The sequence below is a fragment of the Lonchura striata genome, chromosome 7, assembly GCF_050655825.1.
Source record: "Lonchura striata isolate lonStrDom1 chromosome 7, ASM5065582v1, whole genome shotgun sequence".
NCBI classification, from domain to species: domain Eukaryota; kingdom Metazoa; phylum Chordata; class Aves; order Passeriformes; family Estrildidae; genus Lonchura; species Lonchura striata.
Window position 1 is genome coordinate 22,104,060 of NC_140709.1, and position 14,146 is coordinate 22,118,205.

Sequence of the window (14,146 nt, forward strand, 5' to 3'; positions counted from 1 at the left end):
CAACCCGCCCCGGCCACTTTTATAGAAGCAGAGACCATGGTTTCCCCTCCCCCTTGCGAGCTCGATATTTTCATATTTCAAGTGTTATCATAAGACTTTTTAAAAGTGGGGGTGAAGAAAAAGAAAAAAAAAGGGTGGGGAGGGGGGGACTCTGTGGCTCGGTCGCTGGAGGCGGTGCTGAAATTACCGGCTTTGAAGAACCTGTCTGCAAAGTTTCGTCCAATCGTTTCAGGCTTTCCGCTTATTCCCTGTTGTAACTAAATACCGCTGTAAGAACAGCTGAAGTCCTTTGTTGGAAATGTGTGATCGCAGTCTCTACAGATCTGGCTACGTTGGTTCTCTCTTGAATTTGCAATCGCCAGATTCCTTTTATTTTCCTAATTTGCGGGCTAATGGCAGTCAATTGGCGGCTCTGCCCACCATTTCCTACCCCCGGAGCTCGATCCCCTGGACTTGCTCAAGTTCGTGCGCAGCCCAGCCGCAGAGCCACGCGTTCGGCGGCGCGGCGCAGCCTTACCTCCCCGGCTCCGTTCCAATCAACATCAGCTCCAACGGCAGCAAGGAGTGCCTGGAAGACAACAATAAATATTACGCCCACGATACGAGCTCCAAACAAGAGGAGAGATGCAGGCAGAGGCAATCTTTTGCAAATGACCCAACTGTTACTCACACAGCCAACTTAAAGCCCGTAAAGTATGACCACTCGAGCCTGCAGAGAAGCTTGCATAGCTCGGCTACTCTTTTTGAAGTTAATTCCTGCAATTCAAGCTTAAAGGAGGACATCAAGAATCCCGTCAACTTGAACCTGACAGTTCAGCCCTCAGCAGTCCAGTCATGCCTCAGACCTTCAGTGCAGGATGGTATGCCTTAAATATCTCGCTTTAGTTAGAAGCGACCTAGCTATACGTTCTTTTTAAAAGATGCCTGTAATTACTTTGTAACCCTCCCTGTAACTATTTCGGAGCAAAAGTCGCTTAATCTGACTTGGATGTTAGATAGAAATTGTGCTGTCAGATGTCCTTTGCCCAGTTTTCCGACCTAGTTTAGCTTTGATATCTTGCGGTTTTGGTTTTTTCCTATCTTAGGGTTTTGGTTTGGGGTTTGTTTTGTTTTGTTTTGTTTTGTTTTTCCCCATATTCCTATATTTGCATACCCAGACTTGATCCACTAAACTATCGACGTATTTGTTGTAGGTTTGCCTTGGTGCCCCACCCAGGGGAGATCAAGAAAGAAACGGAAACCGTACACAAAACAACAAATTGCTGAATTGGAAAACGAGTTTCTCCTCAATGAGTTTATTAACCGACAGAAGAGGAAAGAACTATCAAACAGACTGAATTTAAGCGATCAGCAAGTTAAAATTTGGTTTCAGAACCGGAGGATGAAAAAGAAAAGAGTAGTAATGCGAGAGCAGGCTCTTTCTATGTACTAGAGCAGAGTCCGTCCGTTCCTGCATGAACTTGTGCCCGGAGTGTTCACCCCTAGAGTAGAGCGTACGCGCCAGAGAAACGCGGGGAGTGTGTCTTTTTACCATTTAAACCAAATTCTCGAAACGCGTAGGATCCCTGCCTAAATAGGCAGCGCTGAGTTCTTAGCCAAGACGAAGAAGACGAGCCGGACCAGCACGGAAACATGTATTATCAGCTTTTTACCTTTCTTTCTCCATTTATATAGATTTTGTCCTGCATCCCACCCTCTCTTTCCCCGGAGAACAAGCGTTGCTAAACTAAGATCGATATCTCTTATCTGTATGTAAACACCATTTTGCAGCAAAATAAAGGAATAACGCCTAGTTAAAGACGTCAGCTCTGTGAGTCCCGGCTGCTCCCTTCATCTGCTGCCCTGCACGCCAGGGCGATCCTGCGGCGCCGGCTTGTTTTGTGGTTTGGAGTAACCTGCTCGAGCAGCGATGGGGAAAGTGGTTAGCAAATAAACCTTTTTCTTTAGTCTTCTTCTTTCATTTTTTTTTTTTTCCCTTTCCACCCTCCCCCCCGCCAGCCTCCGGAGCCGCAGATCCGACCGCAGCCCGGCGGAGAGCGCACGTGACACCCGCGCAAGGCCCGCGTAACCTGAGCGCCGGCTCAGCCGCGGCCGCTCGGCCCCGCTCCGCCGGGGCGGCCCGCCCCGACGGCACAGCGCGGCCGGGAGGCGCCGGTGCGCCCGCGGGCAGGGCCGCTCCAGGGGTTCCTCTCTCGGGAAAAAGCGCCCCTCTCCCCTCGCCGTGCGCCAGCCGCCTCCGGGCCAGCGCGGAGTCCCGCGGCGGCGCAGGGCCCGCGGGGTCGGGCGCCGGGGCCTCCCCCGGCTGCCGGGCCGGGCCCTGCCCTTGCAGCGCTCCTGACTTTGGCCTTGTCCAAGCGCTGCCCCAGCAGGCGAAAGGCAGCGGGCGGTGCCGGGACAGAGGCCCGGGCTCAGAGCGGCTGGGGCGAGGCTGGGGCCCACGTCTGACCCCGAGGTGCTGCAGGCACAGGAGTCGGAACAACACGGAGGTTTTGGTGGGACCGATTGTTTCACCAGTCAGTCCTCATGGCCGTTTCTGCATGAGGGAAAAGAGATAATAGATTTCTATGAGGGGGAAAGTGAGAATCGGTTCGGGGTTTCGCCCAGATAGAAACCTCAGAAGATAACCCAACCGAGGGACTGGTAGCAGTGTCTAAGACGTTTGATAACTGTTTTGGGATGACAATCAGATCGATTTTTCCCGCATCTTGATGAGAGGCTTTCTCTGCCGAGAGCTGCCGGCCTCTGCAACACCAGGGCAGTCAGACTGGCCAGGGCTCCAAGGCCCGAGGAAATTACTCATTGCCCCTAGTCTAATACCTCAGAATATGAATTCTAAAAGAAAAATCTAACGGATTTATAGGTCCGTATTAAAATGCCTTTTGGCTGCAGTTTCAACCTAAGTCTTCATTTCTTAACGAAGATCATTTCCACGGCTCCCAACAGTAACAATAATTGGGCTGGCAGAGGCTGCCTTCTTTTCTGCCTAGTGAAATACGCTCAGATATGGTTGTTTGTGGTGTATATAAAAAGTCTAAACAACCGCAAGGAACGTCACAAAACTGATGCCTACTTACACGGGGCTCTAGCCTTCCCAAAGGCAATAAACTCATTATTTCATAAAGAATCATATTTGAACTTTGCTCCTCCTCACTCTTGTGCTTGCAAGTACTGCTCAAGAGGGCACGGTAGTCCAGATTAATTTGGAGCTAAATCCCGGATTCCTAGGCAGGCAGAGACGTAGCCATTTTCCCGAAAGCTTTCCAGGGAGCCCCAAAGGTAACGCTTGGGTGGTGTTTCGGGGGGAGAAGGAAAACCAGCCCGCAGCATTTGTCACCACTCTTACTGCCCGCATTGCCCAATGCAGATAAAACCCTACCTCGCTCATGACGGGGTGGCTGCCAGTAGGAAAGCGGGGACGGGGATGAAGCCTTGCCGGGTGACAGCTCCCCGGGGGCAAGGGATGCACACCCAGCCATCCACAGCCACAGGAACCATTCCTGGGTCCCTCCAAATCTTGGTTGCCTTCAGCGTCTGTGCTGGGAGTTGACGCATTGCGGACAATGATGGTCTCTTCATCCAGTGGCATTCTCTAATTAAAAAAACTAGGCGCAACCCCAATGATGCAAGCCAGGAGAAGAGCAAAAAACCAGATAAAGCCCCTTTTCTTACCCTCTCCTGGAATACTACTCAGACGGCTACAGTCATGAGAGATTGACCCATTGCTCTGTCCTTCCCTATCCTAGTCCTCCCCAGTACAACCCGTCTCTGTATTACATGGGTGATATGAAATCCGAAGAGGAACCTCGGATGGAAATATGTGAAAGGCAATATATTATTTATTAAACGCATCTGATCCACGATGATGGCTTATTGTGAAGCTCCTAGTCTAAATCGCCTACGGAAAGAGAAAAGGCAGAGGAGGTAGGATCTAAATTGCGGTTTGTTGAGAAAGTCTGTGTATCATGTATCTCTGTATGTGCTTGTGTATCTATAGAAGCGCTCATTTCAGCAGTGCCCGTTGTGTGTAACCTCGTGTGCACACTCAGACGTATGTGTTTGTGGGCTCATACTGTGCCCGGACACACCGGCGGCAGAAAATGGTGCATGATTTCACGCGTGCCCATACTCCAGGTTTCATCCCTTCCTCTGAAGCAGTGGGTGAGGGCAGCGGTTCGGGCGTGGGGAGGCACACACGCGTGGCAGAGCTGCAGACGCGGGGCGCGCCCTGCCTGTGCGGCTCTGCCTGTGCACACCCACCCGAGCTGTCCCCTGGGCACATGTGTGCAAGGCGTGTGGAACACGCCGGCTGGGCGTGCAGGAGATGCACCCGAGTGAAGTGGATGTACTCCACGCCCTTCCACTGGATTATTTCGGGTGTCTTATCAGGTGCCCCCTGTACCGGCTTTGCGGGTGTATGCGGGGCGGGATGGGGCGGCGGGCACTCGCTTACTGCGCCCGCGTCCGCGTCCCTCCGCAGCATGCAGGCGATGGTTCATCCCTTTATTTTCTCAAACATAAACATCTTTGCATTTCCACCGCAGCCTAAACGTGATAAAGCCCTTCGAGGAGGCTCTCCATCCCTCCTCTTTTGATAAGGCTGCGAATGCAACTTGGTTTGTTGGGAATGGCTCTGGATGCCTTTGTGCTTCCTAAAAGAGCATAAATAATTAAAGTTTGGCAGAGAGGAAAAGCTTTCTTGCAGAACTGTAGTGGCAATAAATGAAATGACTCAGAATCTCTTCTCCAGTCGGTTTTTACGAGAGCTGCCAGACAGTGTCTGTTCACGTTCTCCAGATACTAGGGGCGCCATAACAAAGTTAAGGTCAAGTTAGTGTCTTATCTTGGGTGGCACAAAAATACCGCATCTTCTCCAGCCGGACCGGGTATATTTTTAAGCCTAAACGTTACGCAAGTCGCCTTAATTTCCACGGAGAGCATTCGGAAATGTCTCTTGGACCTGAATACTTGGTGATTCCAGGCAACGACTGCAGATGTTTCAAGACGCCTAACGGTAAAGTATTCGCCTGATTGTGTACATGATGTGCATTTATGTTTCGATGCTATTTAATCTGTTTAAGGGGAAAAGGAAAAAAAAAAGGCGGGGGGGGGCTGTTGGCTGTTATTGTGCTGTTCAGAGCTGGGCTGGTACCGACCCCAGGGTGAAAACGCTCTGGCAAACGGGGACCCCCAGCTCTGCCTTATTCCAGCGGGTCTCTGCTGTGATATTGGTCTTACATTTCCCAAATTATATAGTTTCTTAAAGGACTGTTTCCTAAAAGAGCTTTCATACTAACAAATCGTCGCCATGTCTTTGAACTTGAATTAGTTGAAACCGGTTGGCTCCTGCGCCAAAATTTAATTGATGCTAGCCTTGTTGCATCGAAAAGAAGGTGAAATATTCTGGCTAAGGCGCAATTAGTTGTTTGAACGGTAGAGAAAATGAAGTTCCATAGGTTTCCAGAACCATCTCTGGTGACGAGATAGGCGATCAGAAACCGGGGGGGGGGGGGGGGGGGCACAATCCGAACGGAGCCCTGCCCTGCTTTGCTGCAAGGTTCAGGGTAATTAGTGACACAGGAGCCATTTTAACTGCGCAGACATCATTTTTGGGAGGTTGTTTTTTCTGTTGCAGCAGAATCGAGAGGGCTTGGAAGCCGATTAAGGGAGGGAGTGATGGTTCTGTGCTTTGATTTCTAGTGATAATTTGCAACTTGCAAGAGTCTATCTGCTGAGTGCAATGAGTGGCGTTTGAGGTGTTTTGCGAGTGAGGCACCAAAGGAAAAAAAAATCCAACTGTACAAAGAAAAGAGAAAAGGAAAGAAAGAGGCGGCGGTGGTGGGGGCGTTACGAATGAGCTCCATAATATCTGCCTGGCTTTGGTCTTTACATTTTAGAAAGGGCTAGCTGGGCTGCGGCATGGAAGCCCCTTGGGTAGCCCTCGACTGCTCTGGGGAGCCAGGGGATGCAGGAGGGGCAGTGGCGGTGGCGGTGGCGGCGGCGGGGCGGGGGGCAGGGTGCGGGGCGCAGCCCGGGCTGCGGGGCTCCCGCCCCCGCAGCCGCTCCGCACGGCGTAGCCGAGGGCGAGCAGGAGGCTCCTGTAGCAGCGGAGCCGAGCCCTCAGCGGGCACGGCCGCCTCGAGGAGCCGGGGAGCCCACGGGCCTTCTCCCCGCCTGCCCGGGGCTCTGTGGGGCCGGCTCCCCACCTGTCGGGCTCTCCGCTTGCTGGGGGACCCGGAGGTGCCTCGTGGAGGTGATACGGGGCCTGTCGAGCCGGATACTTGCCGGAGCCTCCGCCCGGGAATTGCTGGGGGGTCCGGAGGCGGCCGTGCCGGCCTGGGGAGCTCGCCCAGAGACCGGCTTTATTTGGAGAGCGACATGTGATGGACCTAACCTGGCTACGCGGTACAGTGGCGGAAAAAAAACATTCCCATGGAAAGCTGGCAAATGTCGCTGGAATGAGGAATTGGTCGAGTATAGGGCTATTGCTGGTGTATTTGTTATTCTCCTCTCTTTTCAACCTTTGCGGCCCTGTTTGTGCTTGTCTGTATAATATCATATTTTAAGGAAAAAAGGAAAATTGGCAGAAAAATGAGCCCTCGAAGGCAGGGCGGGAGCGGGGCTGGCGGCTGCTGTGCGTGTCGCCAGCTCCCAAGTCTTGCTTTTCCCTTCCAATGAAAATGAACATTTTGGTGGGAGTTGGAGGCAGGAGAACAGAGGTCACTTTGTCTGCTGCTCTGCTTCCCAAGGAAACTGTGCTTGGTGGACTTCTTTTCCTGCCATAGCCCTCTGCCTTATAGAGAGCCCGAAAGTATCTCCCTTTCGTAAATCCGGCTGCTGAGAGATGTTCTGTTTGCGTATTTCTCATTTCAGTTTGGCGCCCTGACACAAGTGCGCAGTGTTTGGGCTTATAAGCGAGGGAAAACGAGGAGATCGAAACTGAGGCTTTGAATTTCGTGACCGGTTTTGATGCCAACTGTGGATTGTAGGAGCCGGGCGGGCAGATCCGGTCGTAGACTCGAATGTGTGAATGGGACTTGGCTTTCCTGAGTCAACCCGCTCATCATCTGCTTGAGCGGCGGCCGGAGAGTATCGCTCCCTCTAAGGAGGAAGCGATCACGTTTCCGAGCCGGGGTGCCCGTCCGTGAGCCCCCAGCCCTCGCTCCGGGGGCTGCCTCCCCCGCCGGTGGCAGTGCTCCCCCCTCGCTGCCCGGGAGGCCGGGCGGAGATGCGGGCGGGGGGCTGCGCGCCGCGGGGCTCCGCGCCGGGCTCCGGCGGTGGGCAGGCGCCTGCCCGGGCGGCGCGGCCCCAGGTGATCCGCACCACCTACGTGTGTCTCACATCGCCTGGTGAAAGGATGAGACTTAAAACCGGCTATATTTGTACAAACGGCGCGCTCGCCTCCCCGTGCTGGGAGGGCTCTTTGGAGAGATCTTAGGAGCCTTTCCGAGGGGCTGATATAGATATAAGGACATTTCTACATCGCGTCACGTGACATAATTACCACTAGAATCAATCAAGATGAATTGCACGTCAGCACACGGTGGGGATTTTTTCTTAGTTGATCCTGTCCAAACCCTCTTGTGCAATAGATGGATCTTGTTCAATGCATTGAAGCCTCCTGGTTGCTTGCAATCGCAAAAAGGAAGACATGACTGAGTTTGACGATTGCAGTCACGGCACATCCAATATGTATCTGCCAGGGTGCGCCTATTACGTCTCACCCTCAGATTTCTCGACGAAACCTTCTTTTTTGTCTCAATCGTCGTCCTGTCAAATGACTTTTCCTTATTCTTCTAATTTACCTCATGTTCAACCTGTGCGCGAAGTAGCATTCAGGGAATACGGATTAGAGCGCAGCAAATGGCAGTATAGGGGCAGTTATGCTCCTTATTACTCAGCTGAAGAGGTGATGCACAGAGACTTTCTGCAGCCTGCGAACAGGAGGACGGAAATGTTGTTCAAAACGGACCCTGTCTGCGGCCACCACGGACCGTCTCCCGCCGCCTCCAACTTCTACAGCTCGGTGGGGAGGAACGGCATCCTGCCGCAAGGCTTCGACCAGTTTTACGAGACAGCCCCCGGACCCCCGTACCAGCAACACTCCGAGAGCGAGGGGGACGCAGAGAAGGGCGACTTGAAAGCCCAGAACAGCACTTGCAGTAAAACACCTTCCAGCCAGGAGAAGAAAGTGACACCAGCAAACAGCGCCGATTCCCCTTCTGGTGAGGCTGTTGCAGAGAAGAGCAACAGTTCAGGTAGGTATCAGTAGTAAATTGGGGGCAAGAGTACAAGGCCAACACTTTGTCAAGCCGCATTTTATGTGCAATTTTATAAGCATCCAAAGGATTTTATATATCCTATAAGATTTCCTTTACCGTTGTAAAGCGTGTTTACGATAGGAAACCAATTTAGGTGGGCTTAAGGTATTCTTGGAAGAGGATATTAATTGTTATTAAATTGTTGATTCATCGGGGGGAGACGGAGAGATTTCACAGGTAGTGTTCAGAGCTGCCTTCGGTTTAGAGCTTAAGATCTTCGTTTGTTTGGGGCGGGGGGTGTGTGTGAGAGGAGTTTGAGAAACTTGGAAAATTTCCAGCCCATTTAAATATCTCTCTGTATTGCTCGAAGAGCGCTCTTTTAAGGAGAAGTTGGGAAATATTAGCTTTTCTTGCTAAGTCACCCGGAGATTATAAGCGTCAGGAATATTTTTTGAAGTGCTAGAGGGCTGCTTTGCAGGCAATGGGATATTATCAAAGTCTCTGATCAAACCCTAGCTGAGCATGTTCGTAGCAACAGCGAGAATCAGTTTCTTCTCTCTTGAATTTCAGCAATTCCCCAGCGATCAAGGAAAAAGAGGTGCCCCTATACCAAATATCAGATAAGAGAACTGGAACGGGAATTTTTCTTCAACGTGTACATAAACAAAGAGAAGAGACTGCAGCTGTCCAGAATGCTCAACCTCACTGACCGGCAAGTTAAAATCTGGTTCCAGAATCGAAGGATGAAAGAAAAGAAACTGAACAGAGATCGACTCCAATATTTCACAGGGAATCCCTTGTTTTGAAAAACAAAACAAAACAAAGAAAAAAAAAAAGGAAAAGGAAAAAGGAAAAAGAAAAAAAATATTAAAAAAGAAAGCAAGAGAACAGGAAGAAAAAAGGAAAACAAAGAATACACCGGTCTCTCTGACCTACTATCTGAATGCAAAAGTTAATTTGTTTACTTGACACATCCACCCTGCGGAACTCAAAGTTTCATTTTCATGTGCAACTCCCCACACTGAATGGCCACTGGAGATTTCGGGGCTTGGCGGAGCAGATTCCTGATAAGGGGAAACTAGGGTAAATCCAACTGTCCACTCTCGAGTGTTTTTCGCCAAAGGTGCTTTTTTTTTCCTCTCCCACAGTGCCAGCAATGGACCTGCTGTGTGTCTGGTAGTTGTTGCTTACAATTCATTGAGTTCGGGGTGGGGGGGGGGGTCTCTGTTGTTGCTTTTGAGCTAGGATAACACTTTCCTCCCTTTAAGTGAATGCGGTTTATTTAAGAGATGGTAAATGTACGCTCGCTATATATAAAATATATATATATATATGTTTCAATTGTCACCCAAAAGCATGGGCCACTGTCTTTTTCATGTGAATAAATGGTTTCTAGTAAAGTTAAGGTTATAACTTCCGTGGACTGTATGGATTTCCATCCCCGAAGTATCCTAGCGTTTTCCGGGCTAGAGCCAAGTTCAGTTAAATAATAATGTGAGGAAGCCTACCCGGGTTATTTAGAAAGCATTTTAATTAAGTTATAGTTCAGATGCCTAACTCTTCTTTGTAGGTATGCGTACCTTCCCCGTTCGCTGTGAGACAGAGCCAACATGGCTGTCTGCAGACCATCACTTCTGATGGTGTTACCATTACTATAAACAACGAAAAAGGCTTTTCGTTTAACTGGTCAGGCTCCAAATAAGCCCAGAATCCCCAACGTCAATGAGTGTTTACTTGTTAGCGAAGAGCAAGGCAGAAAGACTGAGGGCTCCAAGTGAGTCAGACAAGAGGGAGCTATAAACAATTGGCACTAGTTGGGAAAAAAAAAAAAAAAAGAAAAAAAAAAAGAAAAAAAAAAGAAAATTAAAAAAAAAGAAAAAAGAAAAAACCACCCAAGACCAAAACCAGGAAACCATCCCCAACACTTTTGGGAGCAGCAGAGGGGTGGTTTTCTTAGATCTGCTTGCCGGGCAGGGCGAGCGGAGCGCGGCGCTGGCGGAGCGGAGCTGAGCGCGCCGCGGCCGCGGCGGGCCCCGCCGGGGGCCGGCTCCCGGAGGAGATCCGCTCCGCTCCTCGCCGCTTTATCTTGCGTGACCTGGCTGGGCTGTTTACAAAACCTTGAACTGTCTAGACAACACCATAAAACCCGAGGTTCTAAACAGCTTAATTGGGTTATATTATACACCTTCTGGTGGGCGAAAAAGAGATTTCCGCAATGTGCAATAAAGGCGACGAGTGAGAAAAGAATTTGGCTTTTTTGAATAGGATGAGGTGGCCCTCGCTACTCTCTCAGGCAGGGAAGGCAAAAGTGCCAACTAAGTCAGGAAAAAACCGGAGAATTCAAAAAATAGAGAAATAGAAGAGGAGGGAGGCATGACTAAAAAACAAAAAAAAATTAAAACACTTTAGCAAGAAAAACATAAGTGTATGCCTTTGAACTTCCAAAATGTCAAGGTCATCACCTTTAACCTTTCTGAATAATTAGGCGCCTTAAGGTTCCTCTGTTATTTTCAACCACCACCCACTCTCTCTCTGTCTCCCTCTCTCCCTCCCTCCCTCGCTCTCTCTCTCACACACGCACAGCCACACACACACTTTTTACCGCATAGCTGGCCATATTAGCAAATGCATCATAACGCAAAGAAAATCCCGGCTGGGTCGAGGTGAGCTCTCGGCGTCGTGCAGTGAGCGTGCCCTGCTCCAGTCCCTGCCAGCTGGAGCACAGGGGGCTTCTCACTTACCCATCTTTCTCTTCTTTGCCCTGGGAATTCGACCCAAAAAATTATTTTTCTTTCTTTCTTTCTTTCTTTCTTTTCCCCCCCTTTCCTATTTTTTTCTTTTTAATTTTTTTTTTTTAGCTCACAAGAAAAAGAGGGGTTTGCTTAGAAAAAAAAAAATAGGAAATGTCTCCTAATTTAGGGACAAAGACGGTATTTCTATGCGGTTTCCCCACAAAGCCCATTAATTAGAAATGCGCGAGGTCTCGGGGAATTCCTCACGGCATTTTGCCTGACCTTAGAGCCAAATTCTCGCGTGTCTCCGGATCCTTAATCCATAGGGCGAGAACGAGTCGTTTGGTTTTCTGTTCCCTGCAGTGCTTTGACAGTCTATCTCAGCGTATTAATACGCCTTCAAAATGCCAAGACACCGCAAAAGCGGGCCGCGGAAACCGAAGCACCCTAGCACTAATCTTGCAGAAATGCTCAACGATAGCGGTGTTAAGTTTCTATTAAAAAGGAAAGAAGAGAGCCATGACTGAGAGCAAATTGAGCAGAGGAGAAAGACCTGGAGAGGAGAAAAGCCCGGTGCCTGGCGGGCAGCGGCCACAGGAGGGCGCGCCCGGGCGCTGCAATGCCGCAGCCTCCGGTGCTCCAGTCTCTTTCCCCCCTAATAATAATTCCACTGCTAATAAAATATCTAATATATAAGTAACGATAAGATTTCAGGGCCTTCCAAATGAGAAAATAAAGCATCAAAAAGATTTATTAAACAAATAACCCATAACCGTGACGTGCTGGAGAAATATGCCACTTTAAAAGAATTTTTTTTTTTTTTTTGGTCGTAATCTTTTATAATGCATCCGAGCTTTAAAAAAAATCCCATAATTTTAAGAAAGGAAAAAAAATCAAACCCCAAAGATATTTAGAATTCGTTCCCTAGAACGAAAATCTATCTACTCCTTAAAGGACAGCCTTAACGCGGGTGGAACAAAAGTAATATATAAAACATGCATTTCCACAATTTATATTTAATTCTTACTCGAGGATTTTCTTAAATAATCCTCTAGGTACAGAAAACATAATGTTAAAAACGTATTTTATTTAAAGGCGAGATTAACATTAGCTCCTGAGAGTCCATGTTTTTTAAAAGAAAGCCAGAGAGAAATTATATTTTTAATATCCTAACATCACCTTTCCAAGGCATTGCTGAATGAAGTCCCTCTCTTTAAAAGTGCTATGGAGATCTATTAAAATGAAAGTAGAGCTTACAGAATTAAAGTAATTCTTATGAATTGCTTGGACAGTCTCCAGCAACCGAGCATGTTCTGTCTTTCTGAGATTTTTTTGTTTGTTTGTTTTATCTTTTTTTTTTTTTTCCTTTCAGTGTGCACTTCTGGTCAGAACCTGAGGAAATAAAAGGTTTTGCTGCTTTCTGCTTATTTGCAGAATTCATCGAAATCTATTTCATGTTGTCTCAGCCCTATTCCGCATTTTTTAAAGACCAGTCTCTCGCGAACGCATTTGTTGGCACTTCGTCTGCTGGATTGTTGGTGTGTGGTTTATTTTTCTTTTTTTTATTTTTTATTTATTTTTTTTTTCTTTTTAGAAGTTCATTGTTAACACTTTCCTAGATATAGCCTTTCCGGCGGTAATAAAACGGCATTGTATAATCCAAAATCCTTGGGATCCCTGACGCCAGAGGTAGCCCTGGCAGGCAGAGCCGTATCCCGGAGGAAAATGCCCTGATCTCTCGGTGGACATACACTTTCCTAGGGGGGAAATGTTTAGCGAAGTTTAGGTGTTTGTTTTTCTTGGCATGAGAGGGCTCCTTGCGAGAGCCCGCACCAACCCCGAGCCCATCAGGCTTCATGCGAGGTGCTTTAACCCCTCGCGATTACAGTGAGGCCGAACCCAGAGAATGGGAACCAGGGTGCGCTGTTAATTATGGAAAATTATATCTATACACGAGAACATGGAAATGCCGCTTTCTTCCCTTTATTTTTGAACCGTTGTGTAAATGTGATGATTCTGTGCGAGATTGTAACCTCTTCTATTTTTCTTTTTTACCCTTTTCTCGGTTAAATTCTTCTAGATAGAAAAGATTGTGAGCTATTTCCAAATGTCTTTGGGCTTGTCCTTTACATAGAACGAAAAGGACATTTGCTTATTTTTCGATTAAAATATAAATATGGCAGGAATCCGCCAAAAGATAATTGTGCAATACAAATACCGAGGCTGAAGGCTGCACTGGACACCAATATACACGCTAAAATCTCATCACACTCAGGCACCTTTGCGTCCACAAAAATATGGAAATACGATAGGAGAAGGGCTGGGGTTTAGAAAGAAGATGAGAATACGGTCAGTGCTAGGGTGCGATCTTTACGCTCAGCAATGACACCTTTGAAGAAAAGATCAGCGTGTTATTTTGTTTATTTTATAGGCTTTCATATTTAGGAAAAACATGCCATCAGTATGTCGTGTCCGTCCCCTTACCTCGGTCAAAAAAAACTAGGAAATCTGAGCCCAAGTGCCGACTCTTTCTATGAAAATACGGCACATGGAAATCTGGGCAACGTGACAGTTGCTTTATTAAAAGAAGGAAGATCACAATATCGTACCTAAATTTTTTTCTTAAATAAAACTATTCTTCAATGTCCCTACAATTTAACAGGGTGGCATAAAATATATAATCAGCGCATTTAAAGACAGTCTAAATAAAATTATGAAATCAAGTAAATCAAAGGAAATTTACTAAAAGCTTCCTGGGTTCCTGCCTATTTTAAAAATAAGACATTTCTCGCAATACCTTTGTTACTGAAGGCATCTGCAAAATATCTGGCTTCTTTCGTACCCCTCTCCCATCCCCCTCACATAATGGGACACAAACACAGCAAATTGCAACTATGAGAATTCTCGGCACAGCCGAGACAAAAACATAATCATATCACCAGTAATAAGGTTCAGGGAGATAAGGCAGTGAAAATTAAGCCCTGCTGCCACGTCTGGTAACCTCCAGTTTTTAGCCCTGACATTTGCTAGAGGAGAAAACTGTAATGTCCACCTATGCTTTATTACAAACAGTAATTTACATCTACATGGACCCATTGGTTGGGGCATTTTTTTCACCCTCGTTCGGAAAAATATGGGGCTCTGAGAGCAAAACCT

The 14,146-nt window shown here is 48.0% G+C and overlaps 2 protein-coding genes across 2 annotated transcripts; both read left to right on the forward strand.

Annotated features, from left to right (window-relative positions):
- Window positions 1-291: 291 nt before the first annotated feature.
- HOXD12 (homeobox D12) lies at window positions 292-1,959 on the forward strand. The gene is made up of 2 exons (XM_021552430.4): window positions 292-860; window positions 1,194-1,959. Exons 1-2 carry the CDS (start codon window positions 299-301, stop codon window positions 1,430-1,432), a joined length of 801 nt encoding a protein of 266 aa, XP_021408105.1. The 5' UTR covers window positions 292-298; the 3' UTR covers window positions 1,433-1,959.
- Window positions 1,960-7,580: 5,621 nt separating this feature from the next.
- On the forward strand, window positions 7,581-9,381 carry HOXD11 (homeobox D11). Its single transcript, XM_021552402.4, has 2 exons — window positions 7,581-8,255; window positions 8,829-9,381. Exons 1-2 carry the CDS (start codon window positions 7,649-7,651, stop codon window positions 9,062-9,064), a joined length of 843 nt encoding a protein of 280 aa, XP_021408077.1. The 5' UTR covers window positions 7,581-7,648; the 3' UTR covers window positions 9,065-9,381.
- The last annotated feature ends 4,765 nt before the right edge of the window (window positions 9,382-14,146 follow it).

Bases quoted from the DNA above. Each gene is read 5' to 3' on its own strand.
- HOXD11 (XM_021552402.4), top strand. From the start codon at position 7,649: ATGACTGAGTTTGACGATTGCAGTCACGGCACATCCAATATGTATCTG. The intron at 8,256-8,828 runs GTAGGTATCAGT...CTTGAATTTCAG, and splicing joins AGAGAAGAGCAACAGTTCAG to CAATTCCCCAGCGATCAAGG.
- HOXD12 (XM_021552430.4), top strand. From the start codon at position 299: ATGTGTGATCGCAGTCTCTACAGATCTGGCTACGTTGGTTCTCTCTTG. The intron at 861-1,193 runs GTATGCCTTAAA...TATTTGTTGTAG, and splicing joins CAGACCTTCAGTGCAGGATG to GTTTGCCTTGGTGCCCCACC.